This window comes from Zootoca vivipara, chromosome 2 (genome assembly GCF_965207765.1).
Source record: "Zootoca vivipara chromosome 2, rZooViv2.hap1.1, whole genome shotgun sequence".
Taxonomy (NCBI): Eukaryota; Metazoa; Chordata; class Lepidosauria; order Squamata; family Lacertidae; genus Zootoca; species Zootoca vivipara.
The window spans coordinates 13261252-13288155 of record NC_142584.1 but is presented as its reverse complement, the minus strand read 5'-3'; the positions used below and the strand labels follow the sequence as shown (position 1 = coordinate 13288155).

Below are 26904 nucleotides of genomic sequence, written 5' to 3'. Positions count from 1 at the left end.
AAGTAATGGAAAGTGGATTAATCCGTTCCAGATGGGTCCGCGGAGTACTTAAACTGAAAGTACTCAAACCGAAGCGTACTTAAACCGAGGTATGACTGTACTTTTTCTTAATTGTATTTCACTATTAATATACTTCTTCTTAATTGTATTTCAGTTCAATAATTACTTTGATAAAATCCCTTCCAGTAGCACCTTAGAGACCAATTAAGTTTGTCATTGGTATGAGCTTTCGTGTGCATGCACACTTATCTGAAGAAGTGTGCATGCACACGAAAGCTCATACCAATGACAAACTTAGTTGGTCTCTAAGGTGCTACTGGAAGGGATTTTTTTATTTTGTTCCAACTACACAAGACCAACACGGCTACCTACCTGTAACTTTGATAAGATACATAATTTGTTATGTGCAAATGGCTTTAGATAACTATTAGGTCCATAAATTACCATGTGGCATATTTTCATCACAAAAAACAGCGACAATTTGTTGTTGACAAAGGACAGCTGGACGTATAAAGGGCCACATTACCTTCAGTAGTTTAGGGCCTCATCAAACCTAAATCCGGCCCTGACTGTGACATAGCCAATCTGCAAAGAGGACCAGAGAGCTACTTTCAACATCTAGCATTGTCTCAAGTAGGAACCAAGAGCTGGGAAGGTTCTAGAAAAAACAACAACCTTGAATTGTTTACTGAATGACAGGTGGAGCAGGAGTCACTTTTGCTCTGCTTACCTGACCTCCTTTACGAAGAGGAAATAGAATTAAAAATCCCCAACTCATGCAATCATGGGCACATGGGTTCAAGAGGGAGGGAGGGAGGGAGCAGGAAATTATGTACTTTGTTATCGACTGGCGTTTATTTGTAAAGAAAAGAAACACAACCGTTTCTAGCTCAGACACAGCACTCACCCAACTTTTTAACGTAGTCCAAATACCAGTGGAAGTAACAATGGCTGTTTACAGACCCTTCATTTAACGCACATGATGGCCCCTGAAGGACATTGGGAGCCATGGTTTGTTAGGGGTGCTGGGGATTGCCGATCTCCAAGATCCTTTGGGAAAGTGTGAAATGTTGTTTGTCAATGGTTCTGGGAATTGTAACTCTGTGAGGTCTTAACTACGGTTTCAAGGATTGGAGTGGTTCATGTGCTTTAAATGGTTTGTACCAACCAACCTGTGGGACCCAGGTGGCGCTGTGGGTTAAACCACTGAGCCCAGGGCTTGCTGATCAGAAGGTCGGCGGTTCGAATCCCTGTGACGGGGTGAGCTCCCGTTGCTTGGTCCCAGCTCCTGCCAACCTAGCAGTTCGAAAGCATGTCAAAATGCAAGTAGATAAATAGGAACTGCTACAGCGGGAAGGTAAACGGTGTTTCCATGTGCTGCTCTGGTTTGCCAGAAGCGGCTTAGCCATGCTGGCCACATGACCTGGAAACTATACGCCGGCTCCCTCGGCCAATAATGCGAGATGAGCGTGCAACCCCAGAGTCGGTCACGACTGGACCTAATGGTCCGGGGTCCCTTTACCTTTACCAACGACACATCCCAAAACTGTTCAATGTCTGCATGCCCATTCCTATGCAAAGCTAGGCATGTCGAAATGCATTGAAAGCAATGGAGAGAGGAGACTCTCCAAGTGTCCCTCTTTTCCAGGGACAGTACCATATTTACAGAGGTCGTCCCGGTTTCTGATTTGGTCCCAATGATCTTCCACTTTCCCTTAGGACGTCCCTATTTTCATCGGAGAAATATTGGAGGGTATGGAGTTATGCAACCCATAAACCAAGGAGATAACTAACTAGTCAACCTTTAGAAGACATCTGAAGGCAGCCCTGTACAGTGGTACCTCGGGTTAAGAACTTAATTCGTTCTGGAGGTCCGTTCTTAACCTGAAACTGTTCTTAACCTGAGGTACCACTTTAGCTAATGGGGCCTCCTGCTGCCGCCGAGCGATTTCTGTTCTCATCCTGAAGCAAAGTTCTTAACCCGAGATACTATTTCTGGGTTAGCGGAGTCTGTAACCTGAAGCGTCTGTAACCCGAGGTACCACTGTATAGGGATTTTTTTAATAAAATCTTTAATGTTTTATTATGATATGCTGGAAACTGCCCTGAGTGAATGGAGCAACCCAGTCAGTTGTGTGGGGTGGGGTACAAATAATAAAATTATTATTATTATTATTATTATTATTATTATTATTATTATGGAATAGGACGTCCCTATTTTTATCCGAGAAGTCTTGGAGGGAAGCTGCTCAGAGTGGCTGGGGCAACCCGGTCAGATGGGTGGGGTAATAATAATTGAATAACACGTCTATTTTTGTTGGAGGGTATGTGATACATGGCTGCAAACCTGTGCTCATTTAGTTGGGAAACTATCCAGTGCACTCTATATTCTGGAGCTGCTGTTTTAAGAACAATTACCTTTAGATTAGGGACGCGGGTGGCGCTGTGGGTTAAACCACAGAGCCTAGGGCTTGCCGATCAGAAGGTCGGTGGTTTTAATCCCCGCGATGGGGTGAGCTTCAGTTGCTCGATCCCTGCTCCTGCCCACCTAGCAGTTCGAAAGCACATCAAAGAGCAAGTACTGTAGATAAATAAGTACCGCTCTGGCGGGAAGGTAAACAGTGTTTCCGTGCGCTGCTCTGGTTCGCCAGAAGTGGCTTTGTCATGCTGGCCACATGACCTGGAAGCTGTACGCCGGCTCCCTCGGCCAATAACATGAGATGAGCCCAGAGTCGGTCACGACTGGACTTAATGGTCAGGGGTCCCTTTACCTTTAGATTACAGGTTATTGGATAATCCTATTCAGAGATGGGTTCTGCAAATTCAAAATTGCCTGACCCACCCAGCCTGCGGGGTGGTCTATCCTTTCTTAATCATGGCAATATTTTTCACAGTCCCTGTTCCTATGCCTCATAAAGAGACATTTGGGGAGCAAAACCTTTACCTGGTATACAGCTGCTTTCAGGAAATGCTGTGCCTCTTCAATGTCTGTGTAAACTGCTAGTGAAGGAAGAGGAAGTAGACCAGATTAGAAAAACCCAACCAGTGACAAACAAACGCCTCAGAGCAATTTCCTCACACCTAAAATAAAAGGCAAACAAAGTATTTCATTGTTTCAATTACTGCTCTGTCATGAAGGTTGTGTAAACTTTAAGGGATTAATCCTTGCCCTAATTTTGGGGCAAATGAGCTCTAAATTGCCATGCCCCAAAGACATAATGCAGTGCTACTGCATGCTGCAAAAGGCAGTGCAACTGTGTCGGCGGCTGGAGCATGCAATTTCCCCATTGACCCCAGTTAGGTCTGTGGCATAGCTGCCAAGTACCCCGTTTTCCCCGGGAAACCCCCGTTTTTACTTACCTTTTCCCGGTGGTCCCCCGTATCACTTTGTCTCCCGTTTTTCTCCGTTATTTTCTCCTGCCGGCGGCCTTCCCCCCCCCCTGATTTGCCCTTCTATGGGCACAAAAAATGGCCGCCACTGGCTTCAAAAGTCACATCTACGCATGACTGGAAGTGCGTAGACACGACTTCCGATGTCGGCGGCGGCCATTTTTAGTGCCCATAGATGGGCGGGGCGACACCGGAAGTTGCGTCAACGCACTTCCGGTCATGCATAGAAGCTACTTTTGAAGCTGGCGGTGGCCATTTTTGGTGCCCATAGAAGGGCAAAGCGACACCGGAAATTACGTCGACGCAACTTCCCATGTCACACGGCTGCCGGTCCTGGATTCTGCAGTCCGGGACTTGGAAGGTAAGGTCTGTGGATCTGCTTCACCGTCTTTGACTGGGGAGAGGGCAAAGGCAAGCGAGTGACAAAGAATTAAGTCTTAAGAGAACTATAACCCAGGGCCGTCCTAAGCATATCCGGCACTGTGGTGCAAAGATCCCCCCGGCGCCCCCCCCCCCCGTTTTCCAGAGTTGTCGACCCTTTTCCCAAGCCTCTGTGGAGCTTGGAAAGGAAGCTGCATGTCCACCAGCTGGCGGGCATGCAGGAGGAAAGGGGAGGCCGCTGGCAAAGCCACGCAGCTCCTGCACTCATCGGTGTGCACCTGAGAGGCTGGCACCCTGGCGCAACGCGCCAGTAAACCCAATGGCAAAGGCGGCTCTGCTAAAAACCTAGGCAAAAAGTGTGGCTGGGTGAAGGAAGCTAATCTGAACAACTAGGGGACTGTGGGGCAGGGGGAATCTGAGAGGGCAAGGACCGCAAGGCCAATGCTTTTTGATCCGTGTATGCTAACATTTTCATGGCTGACTTAGAGCAACAGTTTTCTCAGCTCCTGTCCCCCAAAGCCACTCCTTCAGCTGAGATGCACTGAAATCTTTACCATCAGGACCCACAGAGAATTGTCCAGTTGGAAGGGACCTAAGGATCATCTAGTCCAACCCCCTGCAATGCAGGAATATGACGCTGTCTCATACAGGGATCAAACCTGCAACCTCGGCGTTATCAGCACCACACTCTAACCAGTCTAATAACTTTAATCCGGTTTATTTAGTAATATTTATTAATCCAGTTTAATATCTCTCATTCTGCCACCAGCCTGAGTTCAGAGCAGACTATGCAACAGCAGGGTCACTTTCAGGCTGACATGTCCTGGTTTTTGACATGTCCCGGACGTATGGCAACGTGATGGAAAATGCAGCGGAAACAGTTCTAAAAGCTTAAAATCACTATTTCTGGGTTAAGTTTTCCCCCAAAAGTTCAACAATTCGGGTTTGTCCCCCCCCCCCAAAAAAGCTGAACAACTTTGGCGGTTTCCTTAAAAAAGCTCGACAAATTTGGGGTCTTCCTTAAAAAAAAAACCTTTGCAGGTGTCAGGCATATTATGGCAACCAAACTACAGTGGTACCTCGGTTTATGAACACAATTGGTTCCGGAAGTCTGTTCATAAACTGAAGCGTTCATAAACTGAAGCGAACTTTCCCATTGAAAGTAATGGAAAGTGAATTAATCCGTTCCAGATGGGTCCGTGGCATTCGTAAACCTAAAATTCGTAAACTGAGGTGTTCATAAACCAAGGTTCCACTGTACTAACGGATATGTAAGTTCCAGCATGGGGTTCAGCCAGATCTTTCCAATAAGTTCAGAGGTTCACTCAAATAAAACGTAGGGAACCTGTGGCATGGAGACGTCTAGATGGAGATATTCGGAGTGCTTCAGCATTTAACTATCCAGCAATGGAGGAAGTTTCTTGTCTGCTTTTTCAAATGGGTTTCATCTGGTGGGTGACCGCAGACTTCATCAGATACACGAGGAGCAATCCTAACCTGGCAGTCACATGTCCACACGGTTAGAGGGGTTGGTCACAGGTAATTGTAGTGAGTGGGAACAGGCAGTGACCAATGTGCTTGTTAATTGGCCAGTGAAATTATTTTGCTTTTAGGTGATCGTCGCTGCCTGGTCGTAGATGATTATTTCTTCCCCCTAAACTCACTTCGCTACGTCTCCCTCCTCCCAGTCCCCAATATACATGTGTGCAATACTGAGCAGATTGTATTTCATGCACTTGATGCAGCGGGCTTTCAGTTTTTAAGCTGCCACAGGAATTTTCATACTAGCCTTAGGGGTGCTTCTACAATACTAACTCAACATGCACACGAAAGCAGCTTAATTCCAGCTGTCTGGTTAACTCCATCACTGGGGCTTTCGGTTGGTAGATATAAATACAAATGAAGTGGCTCGCCCCACCCCCATTCCCATTGAATAGAAAGAGCAGCTCGGCTTCCAGTTGGTCAAATGTAGATACTCTCCTGCTTTTGAATTATGGCGCTGGAGGAGACTCTTGAGAGTCCCATGGACTGCAAGAAGATCAAACCTATCCATTCTGAAGGAAATCAGCCCTGAGTGCTCACTGGAAGGACAGATCGTGAAGCTGAGGCTCCAATACTTTGGCCACCTCATGAGAAGAGAAGAATCCTTGGAAAAGACCCTGATGTTGGGAAAGATTGAGGGCACTAGGAGAAGGGGACGACAGAGGACGAGATGGTTGGACAGTGTTCTCGAAGCTACGAACATGAGTTTGACCAAACTGCGGGAGGCAGTGGAAGACAGGAGTGCCTGGCGTGCTATGGTCCATGGGGTCACGAAGAGTCGGACACGACTAAACGACTAAACAACAACAACAGATACTCTCCTTTTCTGTTGGTTTTCTTTTGGGTCCTGTACTTAGGGTAGCGGTTTTCAACCAGTGTGCCGTGGCCTTGAATGATGGTCAGGGGTGCTGTGGACAACCCTGGGCTCTGTCCCTCTTTCCTTCCCTCCCTCCTCTGATGCCCTCTCACATCTCTGCCTCCCAAAGGCTTGCACACCTCTTTGTAGCCAGGATAGCAACTATCTTTCTCCCCAGGCGAATAGTGCCCCAGGGGCTGGCCAGGCCCCTGTGGGGCAGAGTGAGGAGGCACCTCTCTTTGGGGCGGGGGCGCTCAGAGACCAGGGGTGGCATCTGCGGCTACCCAGAAGACTCCTAAGGAGTGGGGAGAGGACAGGAGGCTGAGGGAACACTTCACAAGGAAGGGTGTTTGAAAAGGGGCGAGGGGCTGCCGGCTCTGCTGGCAAGGGGTAACACAACAGGGGTCCTGAGCCCCATAGGGGTGCTGCAGAAAGACTGTCGTTGGTCAAGGGAGCCATGGACCCAAAAAGATTGAAAACCTCTGGGCTTAGGGGATTGCTGCACTCTAATACTGGAACTTAATAAAAACTATTAGCGTTGCAGCATGTGATTATTGCTGTTATAATTGCAAAAGCATTTATTTCAGACCTTGGAAAGTAGGGTGCGATAGAAGCCTGGTATCTTGAATTCTATCCTGTTGGGGTTACCCCCCCCCCCCACCCTTTTTTCTTTCCTGGCCTCAATGAGTTTTGAGAGAGAAAGATTAGAAAGGAATTGACTGCTGATCTTTGGAATAAGCTTTGAACCACTAAAGCAAACCACTAAGTGTACATACAAAGTAAGCAGTTATTAAAATCTAGCTTCTGGTGTGTATGTCCAGAGAAACGAGCTGCTTTTAATGGTGGACTTTTAAACCCAACTCTTTTAATGATAATAATCCTCTCCAAAGAGCATTTTCATAACGTCATTTAGTACGGACATCTTCGAAATCAAACCATAAGTAACGTCGGAAAACTGAGCTGTATCCAGGGAGAATTAACATTGCTTGTTATCATAAGCGACATTAGGTTTTTCGCCTCAATAACGGCAAGGTAGGGAAATGATAAATCTAAGTAAGTGGAAATGTCTCAAACGTTTTAAAAACTCAAAAGAAACTCTCTACCTTTAGGCAGAAACCCCCAGGGCTCTCGGAACGCGCCAAATCTCGAGTTTGAATTTGATTGGCCGATTTATCCTGTCATTCATTCACCCAATCGGAGGCTAAGGGGGTGGAGCCTAAGTGTTTCAGGCTGAAGTTTTCCCTCCGGTCCGATTCCACAATACATAAACAGAACGGCAACTCCGAATAGCTTCACTTCGGGCAGTCGTCGGAAAGAGCAAATCATGTCTGGTCGTGGCAAAGGAGGCAAGGGGCTCGGCAAGGGAGGCGCCAAGCGCCACCGGAAAGTGCTTCGAGACAACATCCAGGGCATCACCAAGCCCGCCATCCGCCGCTTGGCTCGCCGAGGCGGAGTCAAGCGTATCTCGGGGCTCATCTACGAAGAAACGCGCGGCGTCCTCAAGGTCTTCCTCGAGAACGTCATCCGCGATGCGGTCACTTACACGGAGCACGCCAAGAGGAAGACTGTCACGGCCATGGATGTGGTCTACGCCCTGAAGCGACAAGGACGTACTCTTTACGGCTTCGGAGGCTGAGCGCCATCTTGCATACAATATATCTCAAAAGGCCCTTTTAAGGGCCACCCACTTTCTCACTTAAGAGCTTTATCGCTTTCGAAGCAAACGTGCGCATCTGCAATTTTATCGTGTATATAAAAATTAAGCCCAATTCTGCCACAAACTGAGGGCGGAAGCTGTTTGTGTTTTTAAACTACAGTATTCCTTTGAAGAATGGGACCCAGGTGACACTGGGTTAAACCACAGAGTGGGGCTTGCTGATCAGAAGGTCGGCGAAAACTACTGTACAAATGTTGCGGGGGGGGGGGGAATGAATACTCTGAATAAACCTAGAAAGCTGGCTTCCCTCCAGAGGCGCAGCTATGCAAATGACTGGGGACGTTTGCACCGCGGAATCACTATTTCAATGAAAAACAAAAGCAGATTCGAGGAACAAATTTCTCTTTAGCTGTTGCTATACGATCAACTACATTGGCCTGCTTACCTCATGTTTTGTTTATAAGATACTAAGCTGCTTTACAGTTTTATCAATTCTTCGGATATGTCGCACCTCAGTAAGATTCATTTTACATGGCTATAGCGACACTAAGGTGACATATACTGCAAAAGGACGAAGCGGCACACAATCGTGGCAGAAATGTGACTTCAGCTTTTCTGTTGAAGGAGTGGCGGCTCTAAAAAGAGCCTTTGGGTGGGTGGCGGCGAGGGAGAGCGGCAGGCTGCGGCTCCCTTTTAAGCCCTCTCGCCACGGATGCGGCGCGCCAGCTGGATGTCTTTGGGCATGATGGTGACCCTCTTGGCGTGGATGGCGCACAGGTTGGTGTCCTCGAAGAGCCCCACCAGGTAAGCTTCGCTGGCCTCCTGCAGAGCCATCACCGCTGAGCTCTGGAACCGCAGGTCGGTCTTGAAGTCTTGGGCGATCTCCCGCACTAGGCGCTGGAAAGGCAGCTTGCGAATCAGCAGCTCCGTGGACTTCTGGTAGCGGCGGATCTCGCGCAGAGCGACGGTGCCCGGGCGGTAGCGGTGAGGCTTCTTCACGCCGCCTGTGGCCGGAGCGCTCTTCCGAGCTGCCTTGGTGGCGAGCTGCTTGCGCGGAGCCTTCCCGCCAGTGGACTTGCGAGCGGTCTGCTTGGTGCGAGCCATTTCCCCTTACAACGAGCGCGAACTCCTCTTTCCTTCACCTCACCAGCAATCATAAAAAGAGCAAGCCTCCTGCGAACCATTTATATAGCTTGCTCGCTTTGTTCTGATTGGCTGAAAACAGCCATGCAGCCGTTGGAAACATTTGAAATTCCCGGGCCTGTTCGCGATTGGGTATTTGCTTCATTCTCCCCTGTTACGTCCACCCCCGGTATAAGAGATCAGAAAAGGTAGAGTCACGCACACACCACTAGCTTCCGATATGATATATAAGAGTCATGCTTTGCGAGGGTCTGAATTCAAGTCAATGGAGCACCAGGCATTTCCATCACATTCGGTCGCGTTATGGTTTGGGAGACGTTTGAAGGGACATTTTCAAGTGTTTTGTTGCAATCTGCTGCCATTGACAAAAGGCAGGGCGAGGGGCGGGGACGTAAGTTTCATCACCATTTGGAAACATTGGTTAACTAGCCTGATTACAAACTACCCCGGAAGTGATCCATCTTCTGATCGGTTTTTTGTTTTGGAGGCAGGAAAGAAACCGGCAACCGATTTTACTAAGTTGATTACAGGAAAACAGCGAGGGGATGAAGCCCTTTGCTACAGCAACTGTTGTGATGAAAGGGGTCGTAATACTTTGCTTCCCCCCCCCCGATCGGGTGGGAAAGCATCCGGTGGGGAATAAAACCGGGCTACTGCGAACTCCCCCCCCCTCCCCCGCATTTTCCTTAAATTAATAATAGATCGTGGATCCCCAGCTGACGTGTACCTTGATTTTGGAAAGTGTTGCATATAGGACACCCGATGTTGCAGTACTTAACGTCATCCGATCAAACTGCAGGGCTGTGAAAACTAGTCTTTGCTTCAGCAGCCAGCAATACGGGGCTAAAAGCGATGGGCTACATGGCAGGGTGAATTTCGAGTGCTTCATGAACCAGGGAAGATTTTTCATGTTGGCGACACAGTAATTCAGTTTTACTACCGGTAGCAAACACTTTTACTACCTACATACTGCAGCCGACACTAACGTGCCGCGAATTTGGAAAGCTCCGATCTAGCTTGAAGCTCTAGCAATAAAACTCATGAAACAAAAAAAAAATGGCGTCCGAAGTAACCCGGAAGCTCTTTTTCGACCATTTTGAATTGCTATCCTATTTTAAAGACTTACCTCTTGCTTTAGTCTAATCAAATCATATTTCACTAGCCTCCCTTTCTGTATAAAAACGCACTAAATGTTGTACTTATTTCTACTTGATTTTAGCAAACCAGAATCACAGCTCCTCTTTTGACACCGTGGGTGGCTCTTAAAAGAGCCGTTTGGTTTTCAGGCTGCTCGAAAAGCTTGGAGCCTTTACTTATTTTTCGCCTTGTGGCTTTCGGTCTTCTTGGGCAGCAACACAGCCTGGATGTTGGGCAAGACTCCGCCCTGCGCGATGGTCACTTTGCCCAGGAGTTTGTTCAGCTCCTCGTCATTGCGAATGGCGAGCTGCAGGTGACGAGGGATGATGCGCGTCTTCTTGTTGTCTCTGGCCGCGTTGCCCGCCAACTCCAAGATCTCAGCGGTCAGATATTCGAGCACGGCAGCCATGTAAACCGGAGCCCCGGCGCCGACTCTCTCAGCGTAGTTGCCTTTCCGAAGCAGACGGTGCACGCGGCCGACCGGGAACTGCAGGCCAGCCCGCGAAGAGCGGGACTTTGCCTTGGCCCGAGCTTTGCCTCCCTGCTTCCCGCGTCCAGACATGGATGATAGAGTTCTTCTTCTCTTAGATCAGAATCGACGTGCTACTCGAAACGAGCTACAATTCGGAAAAGGAACTTTCAGCCTTTTATGCGTTCCATTGACTTGTAAGTCCCGGCCCGTGATTGGCTGGAGAGAACATCGGACTAAATCAACCAATGAAAAGTAAGGTTCTCGTTTTTGATCAATAGAAACAGCAGCCAAAGCAGGCTTCCAATAGGAAACGTGTATTTTACAGTCCTGTCTTTTACATATGAAAGAGGATGGTGCCGAGGCATTTGCTGCTCGCGGGAAAAAACAACTTTTAATACGACCGACCGAGAGAAAAACAACTGTGAACAAACTTTTTCTTTATTTGGTAAACCTTTCATAGACTATCAACAATCAGGTCATATTCAAGCGTTCGCGCCCATGTGTCTTGGATTATTTAGTTGCGTTTCCTGCATTGCAGGGGGTTGGACTAGATGGCCCTTGGGGTCCCTTCCAGCTCTACAATTCTAACACATTCTCCTGCTTCGTTTCAGCCACAGGCGTGCATTGAATGGGGCAAGCATGAAATCCACCTAGTCCCTGCTCAAATCATGACTAGGTAACTAATTCATAGGAATGTCTGAAAGTAAATTCGTTAAATAAAGGTTACCTAACATAACCGATTGCTTTTATGGATCACGCGGCAAAGACCCTTGCAATCACTGCTCCTATCCTGCTTTTAGGAAGGGCAAAGGAATCTGTCCGAAGTAGTAATAAAAAAAGCGGGGGGGGGGTAAGTGAATATAGGAAAGCAGGAAGAAATGTTCCATGTATATGTACAAGGTGCTGTATTCGGTGACCTCTAAACAGGCACCTTGGTGCTTTTTCTCATAATGCTTTATTTGCACGGAAGTTTGATTCCCATATAGGATAGCTGCACATTCCTGCGTTATAGGGGATTGGACTACAATAGATGATCGTCAGGGTCCCTTCCAACTCTACAATTCTCTGATTCTGCTATTAACGAGGCCTCATGCATAGCCCATTTTATAACATTCGCCACATATACTGATTTGATAAGGGTCTGGTGACTTGTTTCAGTGTATCTGAAGCAGTGTGCATGCACAGGAAAGCTTATACCCAGAACAAACTTAAGTTGATCTCTAAGGTGCTACTGGACAATTTATTTTGACGGATTTGATTTCACCATTTCATTGATTCATTGATTCAAACAGAGTACCACTTGAAAGAGGCAAACAGGGGGAGAGCATGCCTACTTCCACTGTGGCACTTCATCCAACCCAATTTACCTTTCCTTCAAGTAGTTAAAGGCAGCTTACAGCCCGCCCTCCCCATCCTACAAACCACCTAGTAAGGTAGGCAAGACTGAGAGGTTGGCCCGGCCCTTCGTGAATAACTTTAGCCCTGGTCTTGCATTGACAGTAATCATTACGCCACTGGTTCAGAACCTCCCGAAAGGTAGGGTACAATGTATTTTTTCGGCACTTGAAGACTTTCTTGGGTTAGGGCTCATCACAAAATACTTTGCGCACGCGGGAATGGAGGAAACTTTTAAAGCAATGACTAAGTTATTAACCAGTGTCTACAGCTCTTTCTAGGAAAGATTGAGCGGCCCTTAAAAGGGCCTTTTAAGAGTTATTGTATGCAAGATGGCGCTCAGCCTCCGAAGCCGTAAAGAGTGCGTCCTTGTCGCTTCAGGGCGTAGACCACATCCTTTTCCCTTATGAGGTATCCAAGAGCCTGTATAGAGTCCTTAAGTGGGTTCCCTATCAGTAGCAGAAAATAACAGAGGCCGACCAGAGTATATTGAGAAGCGAAACGACTAGTAAGCCTGATCTTTTTTGCAGTAGAAAAGTTGCAACAGGGTCCCCACTTCCCACACACAGGAGGGAGGAGAACCCTGAACAATGGTGTGCTAGCCCTTATATAAGGGGTCAGCAAAGTTTTTGTAGCTTGGGCCGGTTCACAGTCCCACAGATGCCGTGGTGGGCTTGAGTGTGTGTGTGTGTGCACACATGCATCTGCAAACGCTCTTTCCGGCACTCTTTCTGGCGCAGAGGAGGCGTGTGCAGGAGCTTCCTGCAGCCAATGGGAAGCCGGCCAGCGTCGTAGAAGGCGGTCCCCGCTCTGCTCCGCGCCGGTTTAGAGCAGCGCACAGGAGCAGACCGAGCGGGCACCGGGGGTCCATGGGCTGGTTAAATGACCCCCAGGGGGCGCTTGTGGCCCATGGGCCTTAGGTTGGCGACCCCTGCCTTATATAGACTTTCTGAAATTGCCCACCCTGTAGCCCAAGACCACGCCTCAAAACATCATACATACACCACAGAAGGAGGCTGTCTGCAGCAGAAATCCTGTCTGGCAGAATACCTGACAATGGTCGCTGATTGCATTACCTGGGCAACCCTGGCCATTCTTTTGTGATGGTTAATACCAGGCATCCCCAAACTTCGGCCCTCCAGATGTTTTGAACTACAATTCCCATCTTCCCCGACCACTGGTCCTGTTAGCTAGGGATCATGGGAGTTGTAGGCCAAAACATCTGGAGGGCCGAAGTTTGGGGATGCCTGGTTAATACTTTAGTTCCTGAATCCAGATCACAGGCTCAAACTATACATACACAAATACGCCCTTAAGACAGGATTTGTAAGCAAAAAGACAATGGGAAGGCTCTCCTCATTTGCCTCCCTTACTGCAGAGGAATATTTGAGGTCAATGGGAAGAGATAAAATGGCTTCAGGATTGCTCTCCCATACTATTTCAGACACATGGTTTACATACCTATGTGCTTGCCTTGTACATTTATGAACATTTAATTTATATTTGAGACCTTAAAAGGTAAAGGACCTCTGACAGTTAAGTCCAGTCGCGAATGACTCTGGGGTTGCGGCACTCATCTCGCTTTACTGGCCGAGGGAGCCGATGTTTGTCCGCAGACAGTTTTTCTGGGTCATGTGGCCAGCAGGACTGGTTTCTGGCAAAATCAGAGCAGCGCACGGAAATGCTGTTTACCTTCCCGCTGGAGCGGTACCTATTTATCTACTTGCACTTTGACGTGCTTTCAAACTGCTAGGTTGGCAGGAGCTGGGACCGTGCAACGGGAGCTCACCCCGTCGCGGGGATTCAAACCACTGACCTTCTGATCGGCAAGCCTTAGGCTCAGTGGTTTAGACCACAGCACCACCCGTGTCCCTATCTGTGACCTTAGCATTCTTAGAACACTTAAATAGAAGTAAGCCTCCTAGAGTAAAATGGGGCTTACTTCCACATAAGCACGGCTAGGACTGTGCTGCAGGTCTCCCCAGTCCAATCCACTGTGCCACATCATCCCATCATCCCAATGACATGCATTCTCTCTTATCTAGAGTGTCAAAGGGCTAAGCCAGCAGTGATACGAAATGAATCCTTCTTGCATTTTAAATCATGCATGCTTTCTTAAAAAGAAGCAGCAGCAAATATCATCCTTGGGACTGGAGGTGGCGCCTCATGCCTGTGATAATTATCAGGGTTGTAGTGGGCCTGGAGGGGGGATTTAACCCTTTCCTCCCCTCCTGCGATCCTGAAACGAAGCACCCTCCCCACGGAGCTGCTATTTGCAGCAGGAGGAAATCCCCAGCGACTGCCAGTTCTCATCCATGCAGGCATATGGCTCACGATCCAGGGACAAAGTGGACTGGGACCTGTATATAACCTGTTTTTACCGGGACCTCCTTAAATCATTAGAAGGTATTGACAGACGTTGGCGGGGGAAACTGAAGCAGAAGAAAGCATGAAAGTAATATGGCACTTTTTAGTAGATGGGAGCTCTGAATTAGCTCTGCCTAGGGCAGTGATGGCGAACCTATGACACGCGTCTCAGACGTGACACGCAGAGCCCTCACTGCTGGCATGCGCCCCATCGGCCCATTCACGCTGTTGTTGTTGTCCTGCCCCCCCAATTGTTCTCCCACTCCTCCTACAGCTTGTCTCCACTAGAGCTTGTCTCGCTGTTGCTGGTAGCCAGAGATTGCTTTTTTAACCCTTTCTGTGCTGTTTTTTTTGCGCTTTGGCAGACTATGATTGGGTTAACAGCGTTCATTTTTTAACCCGTTCTGTGCTGGGTTTTTTGGCACTTTGGCAGACTATGTCGGTGCTGCGTGTTAGTTCCAACGAATGTATTATTCGTCATTTATTTCTGTTCTCTCCCCCCCCCCAAAAAAAGCACAGCGGCTTTGGGGTATCCCCCACAAAAAAGAAGCAAAGCAACTTTTGCACCCCCCCAAAAGAAACCTCCAAAACTTTGGTTAGCAGCTCCCCCAAAAAAGCTCAACAACTCTGAGCACTTTGTGATAAATAAGGGGTTTTGGGTTTGGTTAAATAATTAGTTTTTGGTTTATTAAATACAGTTATATATTACAATTATACATTTTTTGTTATTTAAACTATAAATATCGCAAAATTATGGTTTTTTTCTCGAAGTGACACACCACCCGAGTTATGCTTGGTTTTTTGGCGAATTTTGACACACCAAGCTCAAAAGGTTGCCCATCACTGGCCTAGGGAGTAGTTGGGATAATGCCTAGGGATCTGAAACGTTTTAAGGACATTCCCTCCCATCGCACCCATAAGGGCTATTGGTCCTGTTTCCTTTTAGGTAACAACAGGATTCTTCACAATGGGAAGAAGTATGGCACCACCTATTGGTAAATACACAGCACAGTCCAATGCTCCTCACTGTATGTGCTGCTGATAGGCTGGGAGAAGATTGATGGCAGAAGATCTCCCCATGTGTGCGTATTTGCAGTGGGGTTGTTGATATTGATCAGAGAAGCAGCACTGGGGGGGAGAGGAGGGCATTACCTTCCACCACCCTCCCTATGAGGCATATGTAAACAGCAATCCCTAAAGCAGCTTATTATCTAAAAATGTGTGTGTTTCTTTTTCGGAAGCATTGTGTGAGAGAAGGGGGGTGCTTCTTTTAAGAGGGTGATATTTACCCACATTTAAAAAACAAATAAATTTTATTCAGGTTTATAAAGAAAAATACAAACCTTGATACCCCCCTTTTTTATTCTTCTTCTTTTCTTTACCAAACCAGGACAGTTATCTAGATACAGTGGAACCTCGGGTTTTGAACATAATCTGTTCTGGAAGACCATTCAACTTCTGAAAAGTTTGAAAACCGAGGTGCAAAGGGCGGCCTGCAATTTCAATGGAGAAAATTGAAAAAACCTCAGCGTAAGCCGTTCTACTTCTGAGGCACAGGGCCGGCGCATCCATTAAGGCGAACTAGGCATCTGCCTAGGGCGCCAAAATGGAGGGGCGCTGGCTGGCCTGCCCCCCCCGGGCTGCCTGGGGCTGCCTCCACTGCGCCTGTCACTGTTGAGCGGCTTCAGGCCACTATCCTGAGGCTCGTGCATGCGTCCGGAGAGTGACCTGAAGCTGCTCAACAACAGCTGACAGGCGCAGTGGAGGCGGCCCCAGGCTCGCGCTTCCCACGCGAAGCTCCGGAGGCGCGTGGGGTGCACGAGCCTGGGGCCACCTTGCCATGCCTCTCAGCTGTTTTTTATTTTATTTTCATTTTTATTTTATTTTTTCTACTTGTTCTTTTTTTCTATTTTTTCTATTTTCTATTTTTATTTATTTATTATTAATTGGGGGGGGGGCAGAAGGTGCCTAGGGCACAAAAAACCCTAGCACCGGCCCTGCTGAGGCACGTTCGAAAATGGAAGCAATTTCTTCCGGGTTTTCGACGTTCGAAAACCGAAACGTTCAGCTTCCGAGACGCTTGAAAACCGAGGTGCCACTATACAATAGAAACACAAATGGGGGGGGAAATAAATAGAGATAGAGAAAGAGAAATAGAGAAAGAAAGAAAGAAAGAAAGAAAGAAAGAAAGAAAGAAAGAAAGAAAGAAAGAAAAGAGATTAAAAGAAAAAGATAGAAAAATAAGATTCAGAAATTAAAGAAATTTCTGAAGTACGGTATATACCCACAATGTTGGTGTTAAGATAATTACATTTAAAATAAAATAAAAAATCTGCCTGATTAACTGGGGACCTCTTTAGTAAATCATAAGTGCATAAATTGATTTATCAACTGAACACAGTCCCAGTGTATGCATCCATGAATCAACCCATAGCAGGTTGCTGTTGGGTATATCCATCATCATCTGCTTATTTGTATCTACAGCATAGCAGCCTGGCCTTTTCATTCAGTGCAAGTATATCCACTTTGTAAATAGCCAAGATGGACTGAACAAAGTCTCCCCCCCAAAGGAAATTATCGCATTTCTCTTCTGTGCACTAGAGCTGTTTGTTTCCACTTGAGCCTGGGGGCAATAGCACAGTCAAGTTGGAACAAAGCCAGATCCAGTTGGTTGGAGGCCCTGGTGCCAGAGACACCCGATTACTCCCAAGATTGAGGGTGCCTGGCACATGTTGTGTGTGTGTGATGTCACACAAAGTTGTGACATCTGGAGGAGGCCGATCTTTCTGGTGGAGCCGGCCTCCAAAGCTGTGATGCCCAATGTGTGTGACGTCATGCGTGCGCCGTGCATGCCAGGCCCCCTCAACATGGAAGGGGCACGGTCCCCTTCTGACAAAATTGAGGGGGCTGAAGATACCTCAGGCCCCTAGAGTTGGTGTGCCTGCCTGGTGCAGTTCCCAAAATAGGGACCCCCTTCTCCAAAAAAGAATGCATGAAGTAAGGTTGTTTTAAATGCCAACCAATTTAACTTTCATGCACTACAAAAATGAATGAATCAATCAATACTCTGAGCACATGCAGTTTCGCAACGCTCAGCAAAACACAACAAAAAACTTTTCAGCAACCCTAATCAAATGGTTGGCTTATTTTACAGAAATAATTTAGAAAGGAGCCTGCACATTTTGCTTTATAACTTTCCTTCCACCAGGACTAGAGGCTTACTATTTTTTATTAAGAAATCTTAGAGTCTGGTCTCTTGCAGGCATGGGCCCTGCTGCAATTGCTCCCAAGAGAGGTTTCAGGCAAAGTGTCCTTCTCTAGCTTTGGAGATGAGAGAGAAGAGTAGCTACCCGGTGCAGTGGATTCACTGATGAAAGCCCCACAGGGTAGGCGCCACTACCAAGAAGGCCCTCTGCCTGGTTCCCTGTAACCTCACTTATCACAGTGAGGGAATCGCCAGAAGGCCCTTGGAGCTGGACCTCAGTTTCCGGGCTGAACAATGGGGGTGGAGATGCTCCTTCAGGTATATTGGGATGAGGCCATTTAGGGTTTTAAAGGTCAGCAGCACCAACACTTTGAATTGTGCTCAGAAACATACTGGGAGCCAATGTAGGTCTTTCAGGACCGGTGTTATATGGTCTCGGAGGCCACTCCCAGTCACCAGTCTAGCTGCCGCGTTCTGGATTAGTTGTAGTTTCCGGGTCACCCCTCAAAGGTAGCCCCACATATAGCGCATTGCAGTAGTCCAAGCGGGAGATAACTAGAGCATACACCACTCTGGCGAGACAATCTGCAGGCAGGTAGGGTCTCAGCCTGCGTACCAGATGGAGCTGATAGACAGCTGCCCTGGACACAGAATTGACCTGCGCCTCCATGGACAGTTGTGAGTCCAACATGACTCCCAGGCTGCGCACCTGGTCCTTCAGGGGCACAGTTACCCCATTCAGGACCATGGAGTCCTCCACACCTACCTGCCCCCTGTCCCCCCAAAATAGTACTTCTGTCTTGTCAGGATTCAACCTCAATCTGTCAGCTGCCATCCATCCTCCAACCGCCTCCAGACACTCATACAGGCCCTTCAGCACCTTCACTGATTCTGATTTAAAAGAGTTGTAGAACTGGGTATCATCTATAATCAGAAGCCCCTGGTGCCATGGCAAATGATGCAGAAGATGAGCCCGGTGTTGCTGACCATCCTTGGACCAGGCTATTTCCTAACCCTACAGCCCCTTCACTGGAAAACAGGCAAGCAAAGGAAAGTTGTCATGCCAGTTAAAGGGATAGGATGGAGCACAGGGTTGCAGGTTCCTTAGGTCCAGGAGGATGCACATTTGACCTTTGATTGACACCCTGCACAGGTGTGCCCTCCTGGGAAAACAATGGGACTGGCTTTCATCCACATCAGAGCTCTGATCCAGGATTCCATTCCCCTTGCAATCCATTCCCTCCTACCCTTGGCCTTTGTTCCCCAGAGAGCCCATCCCAGGGAGGAACGGTAGTTTCTGGAGTTCGAATCAGTGCAAATCACTGCCTGTCATCCATTCAGCCCATCCCCTGCGAGGAACTTGTTGCCCATGAGGCAGGCAGAAGAGTTCACAGCGGGGGCAGTGGATCAGGCAGGGGCAAAGCTGGCAGGCACCCACACTCTGCTTACCTGAGTACTTGTCCAACTTGCGATGCTTGGAAGTGGGCCCGTTTAATGCACGGCCACAGCAAGTGCTCTGTGGTGTTCTGTTCCCTTTCAAAATGTAGATACCCAATGCCCCCGTGTGATTGCTGATCAATGTGATCCATTGCTACACCCAGCATGCGCAGGTAAGGCTGTCCCAGAGCAATTATTCAGTGCCTGTGTCGTTGTTGTTCGGCTCTGTAATAATAGTGGAACATGTTCCAAATCAGGGGTGAATCTTTGACCATCCAGATGTCGCCGAACTATCATTTTTGACAAAAAGTGGAAAGATTTTATTCATTGAGTTTGCATACTGCCCTATACCCAGAGGTCTCAGGGCGGTTCACAGAAAAGATCACAACATATATAATCAGAATAAAAACAGCAACCCAATAACTAACACACACACACACACACACAGAGAGAGAGAGAGAGAGAGAGAGAGAGAGAGAGAGAGAGAGAGAGAGAGAGAGAGAGAGAGAGAGAGAGAGAGAAAAGAGTCACATTTTCAAAGGGTATAGGACGTCAAACCGATCAACCCAAGGCCTGGTTAAAAAGGAACGTTTTTGCCCGGCGCTTAAAGGTGTATATTGAAGGCGCCAGACGAACTTCCCTGGGGAAAGCATTCCACGGACAGGGAGCCACTGCAGAGAAAGATGGAGCAAGGCATTGAGGTAAGAAGACATAGCGAACCCACTGCTCTTCCCCACTCTCCCTAGCTCTTCCCAAGATTGCTTGACCCTCAAAATAAACAGATATACTCAAAGACACACAACATGCTCATGCCATTGGGCTGAAAGTTTTACATCTCACACAGATGGCTGCTGCACACTCTGGGCCTGTCCACATTTCTCCCACAACTTTAGGTTTGTGTAATCAAAGCGCTCTGCCATCCTGGCACAATGATCCTACTATAATAATAAGACGCCACCTCTACAATCAGACTTTTTGCAGCTTGGAATTTACAGGGAAATGCATTTTAAAAATGGGGAAGGAACAAATGAATTAACTGGAAGCTGTATAAGCACCCAGCAAACAGGATGAATGTTCCTTGCCATGTAACTGCTACGTAAATGAATTGAAATGAAAGCTCAACAATTGGACATCATCTCATAATAATCATAACCCCTGTGTAAATTTTGTGCAAGGTAATCAGACTGAATGCTGTACAAACAGGTCTTCCAGCGAGAACTAACCCCAGAAACTCATGAGGCACACTTCTTCCTTTACGCTGGCAATCTCTGTAAAGGTAAAGTAAAGGGACCCCTGACCATTAGGTCCAGTCGTGACCGACTCTGGGGAATGCCGTTTACCTTCCCTCTGTAGCGGTTCCTATTTATCTACTTGCATTTTGACATGCTTTCGAACTGCTAGGTTGGCAGGAGCTGGGACCAAGCAACGGGAGCTCACCCCGTCACAGGGATTCGAACCGCCGACCTTCTGATCAGCAAGCCCTAGGCTCAGTGGTTTAACCACAGCGCCACCTGGGTCTGTACTTCCCTGTAAATTCAAAGAGAAGAGGGCAGCTGCAGAACTGCTTTATCCCTCTTGCTTTCATAAGGCCAGATTAGATATTCATAAAGTGCTTTGGCGATGATCTGCAAGGGGCATTATCATCAACGCAGATCCCCCGCCGTGAGAATGAGCCGGGAGGCTGAGTGGGGGCAGCTTTTCTCTGAGAGAATCATGCCACATTGATTCTCCAAGGAGGCCATCCTCGGAATATCACGTCCTTAATACAGGGTCTACTGCTGGCCTTCTTATCTCCCCATAAGCTGGGATGTTATTGCTACTTTCTTTGTCACGAATCCCCGCAATTAACACCGAGGGCCTTGTAATGTGCCGTTTAGCCCAGTTTCGCTTTAGTGCTGAACAATGATTTCCACAGTAATTATGCCTTTGAAAGAATGGCAATAATTAAAAAGTATAAATGTAATGAGGCTAGCACGCTGCGATGAGAGGAGAAGGCCAGGAGGGGAGAGCGGCGGGAGAAGTTATTGAAATGAGAACTGCTCATGTCGCTGCTGTTTAGGCTGAGTTAGATGAGAGAGCTGTGTAGAGTAACTTGTAAATACTTTGCTTTGGCTTTGCTCTGCTGTATATAATAAAAGCAACTGGAGCTCAAGCTACTGTTCCCGAAGTTCTGTTCCTGAACCAGTGCACTGGGCTGCAGAGTCTTGCAGGGTGTCCGCTGCGGGAGGATCGGCGTAAGACCCACCAATACTTAATTTGTGGTGCCCAGAATTGGACACAGTATTCCAGCTGGATAGGCCAATTGTGTGACTCAGCGTAAGGCAGTTTCCTGACTTCCTATTCCATGTGTGAAAGCTGACCAGATGGGCACTTGAATCTGACTTTGGTGCTAGCAACAATGGGACAGTGTCCTTTGATGTGTCTGAGGACAGCAGGCCAGTTTCAGGGGCACAGGCCAGGCCATGTGGTGCAAACAACATTCCTCACCCCTCAGTACGTGCCGCCTGAGGTGGCTGCCACATTCTGCCTCATGGCCACTGATTCCCCATCCCTAAGATGAGGCAAAGAAAAAGAATGACCCACGTTTTGTTTAGAATCCATTCAAGAAGCTATGTACACTATACCTTTAAAACACACAAGCTGATTAAGTAAATGGAAAACATAAGGAAGTTAGGATATGGTATAGAATCAAAATGATTAGGAAAAGCCTAGTAAAATTGTATGTGAGAGAGAACCGAATTTAAATGTTTGGAAGTTAATATTTTTTTAATCTGTAATTTTGATTTTGATGTTGTTTTTTCTTTGTTTCTTACCTTTGCCCTTTTTATTTTTTCTTCTTTTGTCTTTTTCTTCTTTTTGTCCTTTTTTATCATTTTTGAAAATTATGTTTGATTATATCTGATTATGTTCAATTATGTTTGATTATGTTACGTTCTACATTATATTATGTTTTGTTGGTTTTAACCTGAAATGAAATAAAGTTATTAAAACACACACACACACACACACACACCCATCCAAGAATTCTGGGAACTGTAGTTTACCACACATGCAGAAGGATTTCACAGCACCCTTAAACTACAGTTCCGAGGCCAGGGTTTTTTTTGGTGGGGGGGGGGGGGAGATGCGCTTTAATGTATGGTGCAAATGCATCCTTGGCTGTAGCGGCCCCATGTTTTTCTCTTGAAGGCCATCCACAATTACCTCAGTACTCAAGTAAATTGTGAGCAAGCATTATATTCAAAGCCACCCACCTGAATGTAAAAAGCAGGTTTCGGAAGGGGAAAAATACAACTGGGGTGGGGGATGAGGAGAAATGATGAGTGAGAAATGGTTTTGTCTCCTGTTCACAGCCACAGAGAGCGATCCTGCTCTCTTTCTCCCTGGCAACGTTGCAATCGAGGCATGATAGAGATTACGCTGGTGTGAAGACCTTTAAGGAGATACTAGTCTTTGTTTAAAAAACTCGAGGGAGGCCTGCAATTTGTAAAGACGGCAGGGTAGGAAAGAAAGCGAGGCTTGCGAAGATGCGCGGCGTCTCTTCTGGCATGTGTGATCAATGCCGGCATGGAATTGAAATGCCAATACCATTTATTAGAGGGAAGGGATTTCGATAGTTTTGCTTTCACATTGTGATTCTGCAGCTCGCACTGCTCAGCACCGGGCACGATAGGTTAGCAAACAGGACTAATCTCTCCTGTGGTGATCTAAGAGGACCCAAAAGTCAATGGGGGTGTGTGTGCAATTTGTACTCACATGGGGCAGGCTGAAGGGTGGTGGATGTCTTGCGAGAGGAGGGGGGGGGTATGAGAGGAAGCTGCTGGATTTGCATATGCTAATTAATTCACACACTTGCACATGGTGGCTTCTTATCGATTAAATGAATGGTTTGGAAACCACTCAGGTGACAACTGTTTTAAAGGCAAAGTTATCTCTCTCTTCCCCCCCCCCCCCAAGAAACGCTTTAATGAGTTGTTTCTTTGGTTATCGTCTCACCCCACCTTGCATCTTCCCTTCGGTAGCCCACAGAGAGAATTCAAACTATTAACTATTGACAAATCCCTTGCCTCTTAATTAAAGGAAATGTCAGTTATAGATGGCTGGTGTTGTATAATGAAGTAGCTCAGGACGTGAGTGGTGAAATCTCTTGGCTTAAAGTTAAACAATGCTGCCGCCATCGAATCACTAGTGGACCCCTGGCAAGGCAGGATCTAGCAAGGAAACTTTTGAAAACTCATTGACCCGTCCTCCGGAACGCCACAGAACAGGTGTGGGGAACCATTGGCCATCCAAATGTTGCTGGCCTACAACTCCCAGCATTCCTGATCATTGGCCACATTGGCTGGTCCCAATGGGAGTTGTAGTTCAGCAACAATTGGTGGGGCAAAGGGCCGACAAGGAGAACAGGTCGCTCATGGGATCAGAGAAAGAGAGCCACACACTTGGCTAACTTACAGTTAGGCTGCCAGTAACTAACTGCCAGTAACACATTTTTTTTAAAAAAAAACGTTTCAGAAAAATGCATTGTAAACCTCATAGTGGGAAATCACGTTGCCGGAAAATGGAACTCTATAACGGCATCTGGTGTCACAGCTTTATAAAGCATTTAAAATCCTTTCTTTTCTTTTCTTAAAAAAAAGTAGCTGATTCCTCTGTTTCTTTATTAAGGAAGCAGAACAGAGAACATACAGACATCTAAGGCAGGCATTCCCAAACTTTGGCCCTCCAGATGTTTTGGCCTACAACTCCCATGATCCCTAGCTAACAGGACCAGTGGTTGGGGAAGATGGGAATTGTAGTCCAAAACATCTGGAGGGCCGAAGTTTGGAGATGCCTGATCTAAGGGTTGCTCCTGTCTAGCAGAAGCAGTTGTCCGAACTGGCTTGTAACTCCCCCTTCGCTCCCTAGCCCTCTGGGTCAAGCCCCTCCCTCTGTTTACCACAGTTTAGCCCCTCCCAAACTTATTTGGCCTACTGCCCTCTTTTTAGAAATTTATTTTTACTCGGCACCCCCTGGAAATCTACTGTCTTTAAGCAAAGGGGCAGGGCAGCACAGCAGCCCTCCTGCCAATGGCCAAATAGGCAGGCAAGCTACCATCCACTTCCTGGGCCTTGGTGAAGCTGAAAAGGGTTCACGCGAGCCCAGGAAAACCCCTTGCCTCCAGCACAACTGCCGGATCCAGGGGGGGGGCATTGTTGCCATCCCTCAATTCTATGCGCCCCAATTGCACCTGAGGCCACTACTGCAATGGCTTGGACTACTGCCATGCACTCTACATGGGGCTACTTTTGAAGGTGACCCGGAAACTACAACTAAGCCAGAATGCGGCAGCTAGGCTGGTGCCTGGGAGCAGCCGCCGAGAAGACATAACACCGGTCCTGAAAGACCTACCGTGTTTCTCATATTATAAGACATGTCTTATATTTATTTTTTCCTCAAAAAAACACACTATGGCTTATTTTCAAGGGATGTCTTATTTTTTTCCTCCTCCTCCTGCCGCGGCCGGCATTGCTGCTGCTCCTATCACTATGTCTTATTTTCGGGGTATGGCTTATATTCCTTGAATGCTTAAAAATCCTGCTATGGCTTATTTTATGGGGATGCCTTAAAATATGAGAAACAGGGTACTGGTACCTTGGCTCTCAGTATGTTTCCAAGCACAATTCAAAGTGTTGGCGCTGACCTTTAAAGCCCTAAACAGCCTCCGCCCAGTATACCTGAAGGAGCGTCTCCACCCCCATCGTTCAGCCCGGACACTGAGATCCAGCGCCGAGGGCCTTCTGGCAGTTCCCTCGCTGCGAGAAGCCAAGTTACAGGGAACCAGGAAGAGGGCCTTCTCGGTAGTGGCATCCGCCCTGTGGAACACCCTCCCAGCAGATGTCAAGGAAATAAACAACTAACTGACTTTTAGAAGACACCTGAAGGCAGCCCTCTTTAGGGAAGTTTTTAATGTTTGATGTTTTATCACGTTGTTGTTGTTGTTGTTGTTGTTGTTGTTGTTGTTGTTGTTGTTGTTGTTGTGCTCTGAAGCCAACTGAGAGCTCCCCGGTAGGCTCCACCCCGTTTTATGCTTAAAGAGCGGACCCAACCCTTACTTGGTCCGCTCCCCTGGCTATGCCTCCCCAGTCGTGATTGGTTATTTGAACCAAGGGGTCATTTTTGGATGTCACACTTCCCTGTGCTGCTTATGTTGGTATGGAGTTAGGCAGAGTTGTTCAGGCTGCCACTCTGGTCAATGTTTGATCCCTTTTATTTTGAGGAGCTCTGTCTATACTAGGTAGAAAAGCTTATTATAGACGGAGCTCGCTCACATTCTTTGGTTGCTGCTGCTGCTGCTGCTGCCATCATTTAACAAAAGAAACGAAATCTCCGTGGATAGCAGTAACCTTTTCACCGCTGTGATAAAACAAATTTGAACAATGTGCTCTGTGCAATCTACATTTCCACCAGTCTCCTGTCACTGTAATAAAATGCTGCCTGATACAGAAATTTATCTTTCTTTGTGCGTATACACAGGAGTCCGCTTAAGGCATGGGTCGGCAAACTAAGGTCCGCGGGCCAGATCAGGCCCAATCGCCTTCTGGATCTGACCCGCGGACGGTCCGGGGATCGCCATGGGGATCGCCAGCGCGTGCATTCTTTTCCTCTCCTTCCCTGTCCCTCACATGGCAGCAGTGGTGGCGCCTCCTCCCTCCCTCCTTCTGGCTTCTCCCTGCCCTGCCTAGAGGAGGAAGGGGGCTGGGCTTTGTTGAGCCATGGTTGGCTGAGCACCCCTCTTGAGCGGCCACCATTTAAAGCAGCCCCTCTCCAGAGCCAGCCCTTTTGCGCGACGCTCATTGTCGCCCCCCCCCCCGCTGACGCCGCCAGCCCCTGCCATTCACAAGACACAGGCAAGCCTGCCTGGTGCTCTTGCATCATCCCCCCCCCCGCAAAAAATTATAATCCAGCCCACCACAAGGTCTGAGGGACAGCGGACCGGTCCCCTGCAGAAAACATTTGCTGACCCTTAAAGGTAAAGGTTCCTGCCAACCTAGCAGTTCGAAAGCACGTCAAAATGCAAGTAGATAAATAGGAACCGCTACAGCGGGAAGGTAAACGGCGTTTCCATGTGCTGCTCTGGTTTGCCAGAAGCGGCTTTGTCATGCTGGCCACATGACCTGGAAGCTATACGCCGGCTCCCTCGGCCAATAATGCGAGATGAGCGCGCAACCCCAGAGTCGGACACGACTGGACCTAATGGTCAGGGGTCCCTTTACCTTTACCTTTAAAGGTAAAGGTAAAGGGACCCCTGACCGTTAGGTCCAGTTGCGGATGACTCTGGGGTTGCGGCACTCATCTCACTTTACTGGCCGAGGGAGCCGGCATACAGCTTCCGGGTCATGTGGCCAGCATGACTAAGCCGCTTCTGGCAAACCAGAACAGCATGCGGAAACGCCGTTTACCTTCCCGCCGGAACGGTACCTATTTATCTACTTGTACTTTGACGTGCTTTTGAACTACTAGGTTGGCAGGGACCGAGCAACAGGAGCTCACCCCGTCACGGGGATTTGAACCACTGACCTTCTGATCGGCAAGCCCTAGGCTCTGGGGTTTAACTCACAGTGCCACCCACATCCGTTGCTGACCCTTGGCTTAAGGCAAAATGAGAAATGCTGCCCTGGCTTGCCACTGCTGCTGCTGCAAGCCACAAACCTGCTGTTGCCACAACCTGAACGACTCAGTCTACCACAACCAGAGCTGGTGGGAAAGTGTTGCCACCATCACCGCCTATTTCAGGCAAGGTCAGACCGATTTAGGGTGAGATCTCACAGGAAGTAGTGTGAGCTCAGCAAGGTATCGTGCAGTTTCAGGGAAGATCTCGCCCCAAACGGATGCGATCTCATTCGTGCCAGTGCCGCCTTTTCTCCCTGGTGGAAGTGTTA

General features: G+C 47.8%; 3 protein-coding genes across 3 annotated transcripts; 1 reads left to right on the top strand and 2 right to left on the bottom strand.

Moving 5' to 3' along the window:
- Positions 1-7324: 7324 nt before the first annotated feature.
- LOC148686731 (histone H4) lies at positions 7325-7854 on the top strand. Its single transcript, XM_088661334.1, has one exon. The coding sequence runs from the start codon at positions 7494-7496 to the stop codon at positions 7803-7805; it is 312 nt and encodes a 103-aa protein (XP_088517460.1). The 5' UTR covers positions 7325-7493; the 3' UTR covers positions 7806-7854.
- Positions 7855-8504: 650 nt separating this feature from the next.
- LOC118079283 (histone H3) lies at positions 8505-9120 on the bottom strand. Its single transcript, XM_088661332.1, has one exon. It carries the CDS (start codon positions 8928-8930, stop codon positions 8520-8522), a length of 411 nt encoding a protein of 136 aa, XP_088517458.1. The 5' UTR covers positions 8931-9120; the 3' UTR covers positions 8505-8519.
- Positions 9121-10045: 925 nt separating this feature from the next.
- LOC118079255 (histone H2A type 2-C) lies at positions 10046-11306 on the bottom strand. The gene has a single exon (XM_088661333.1). The coding sequence runs from the start codon at positions 10666-10668 to the stop codon at positions 10279-10281; it is 390 nt and encodes a 129-aa protein (XP_088517459.1). The 5' UTR covers positions 10669-11306; the 3' UTR covers positions 10046-10278.
- Between the last annotated feature and the right edge of the window lie 15598 nt (positions 11307-26904).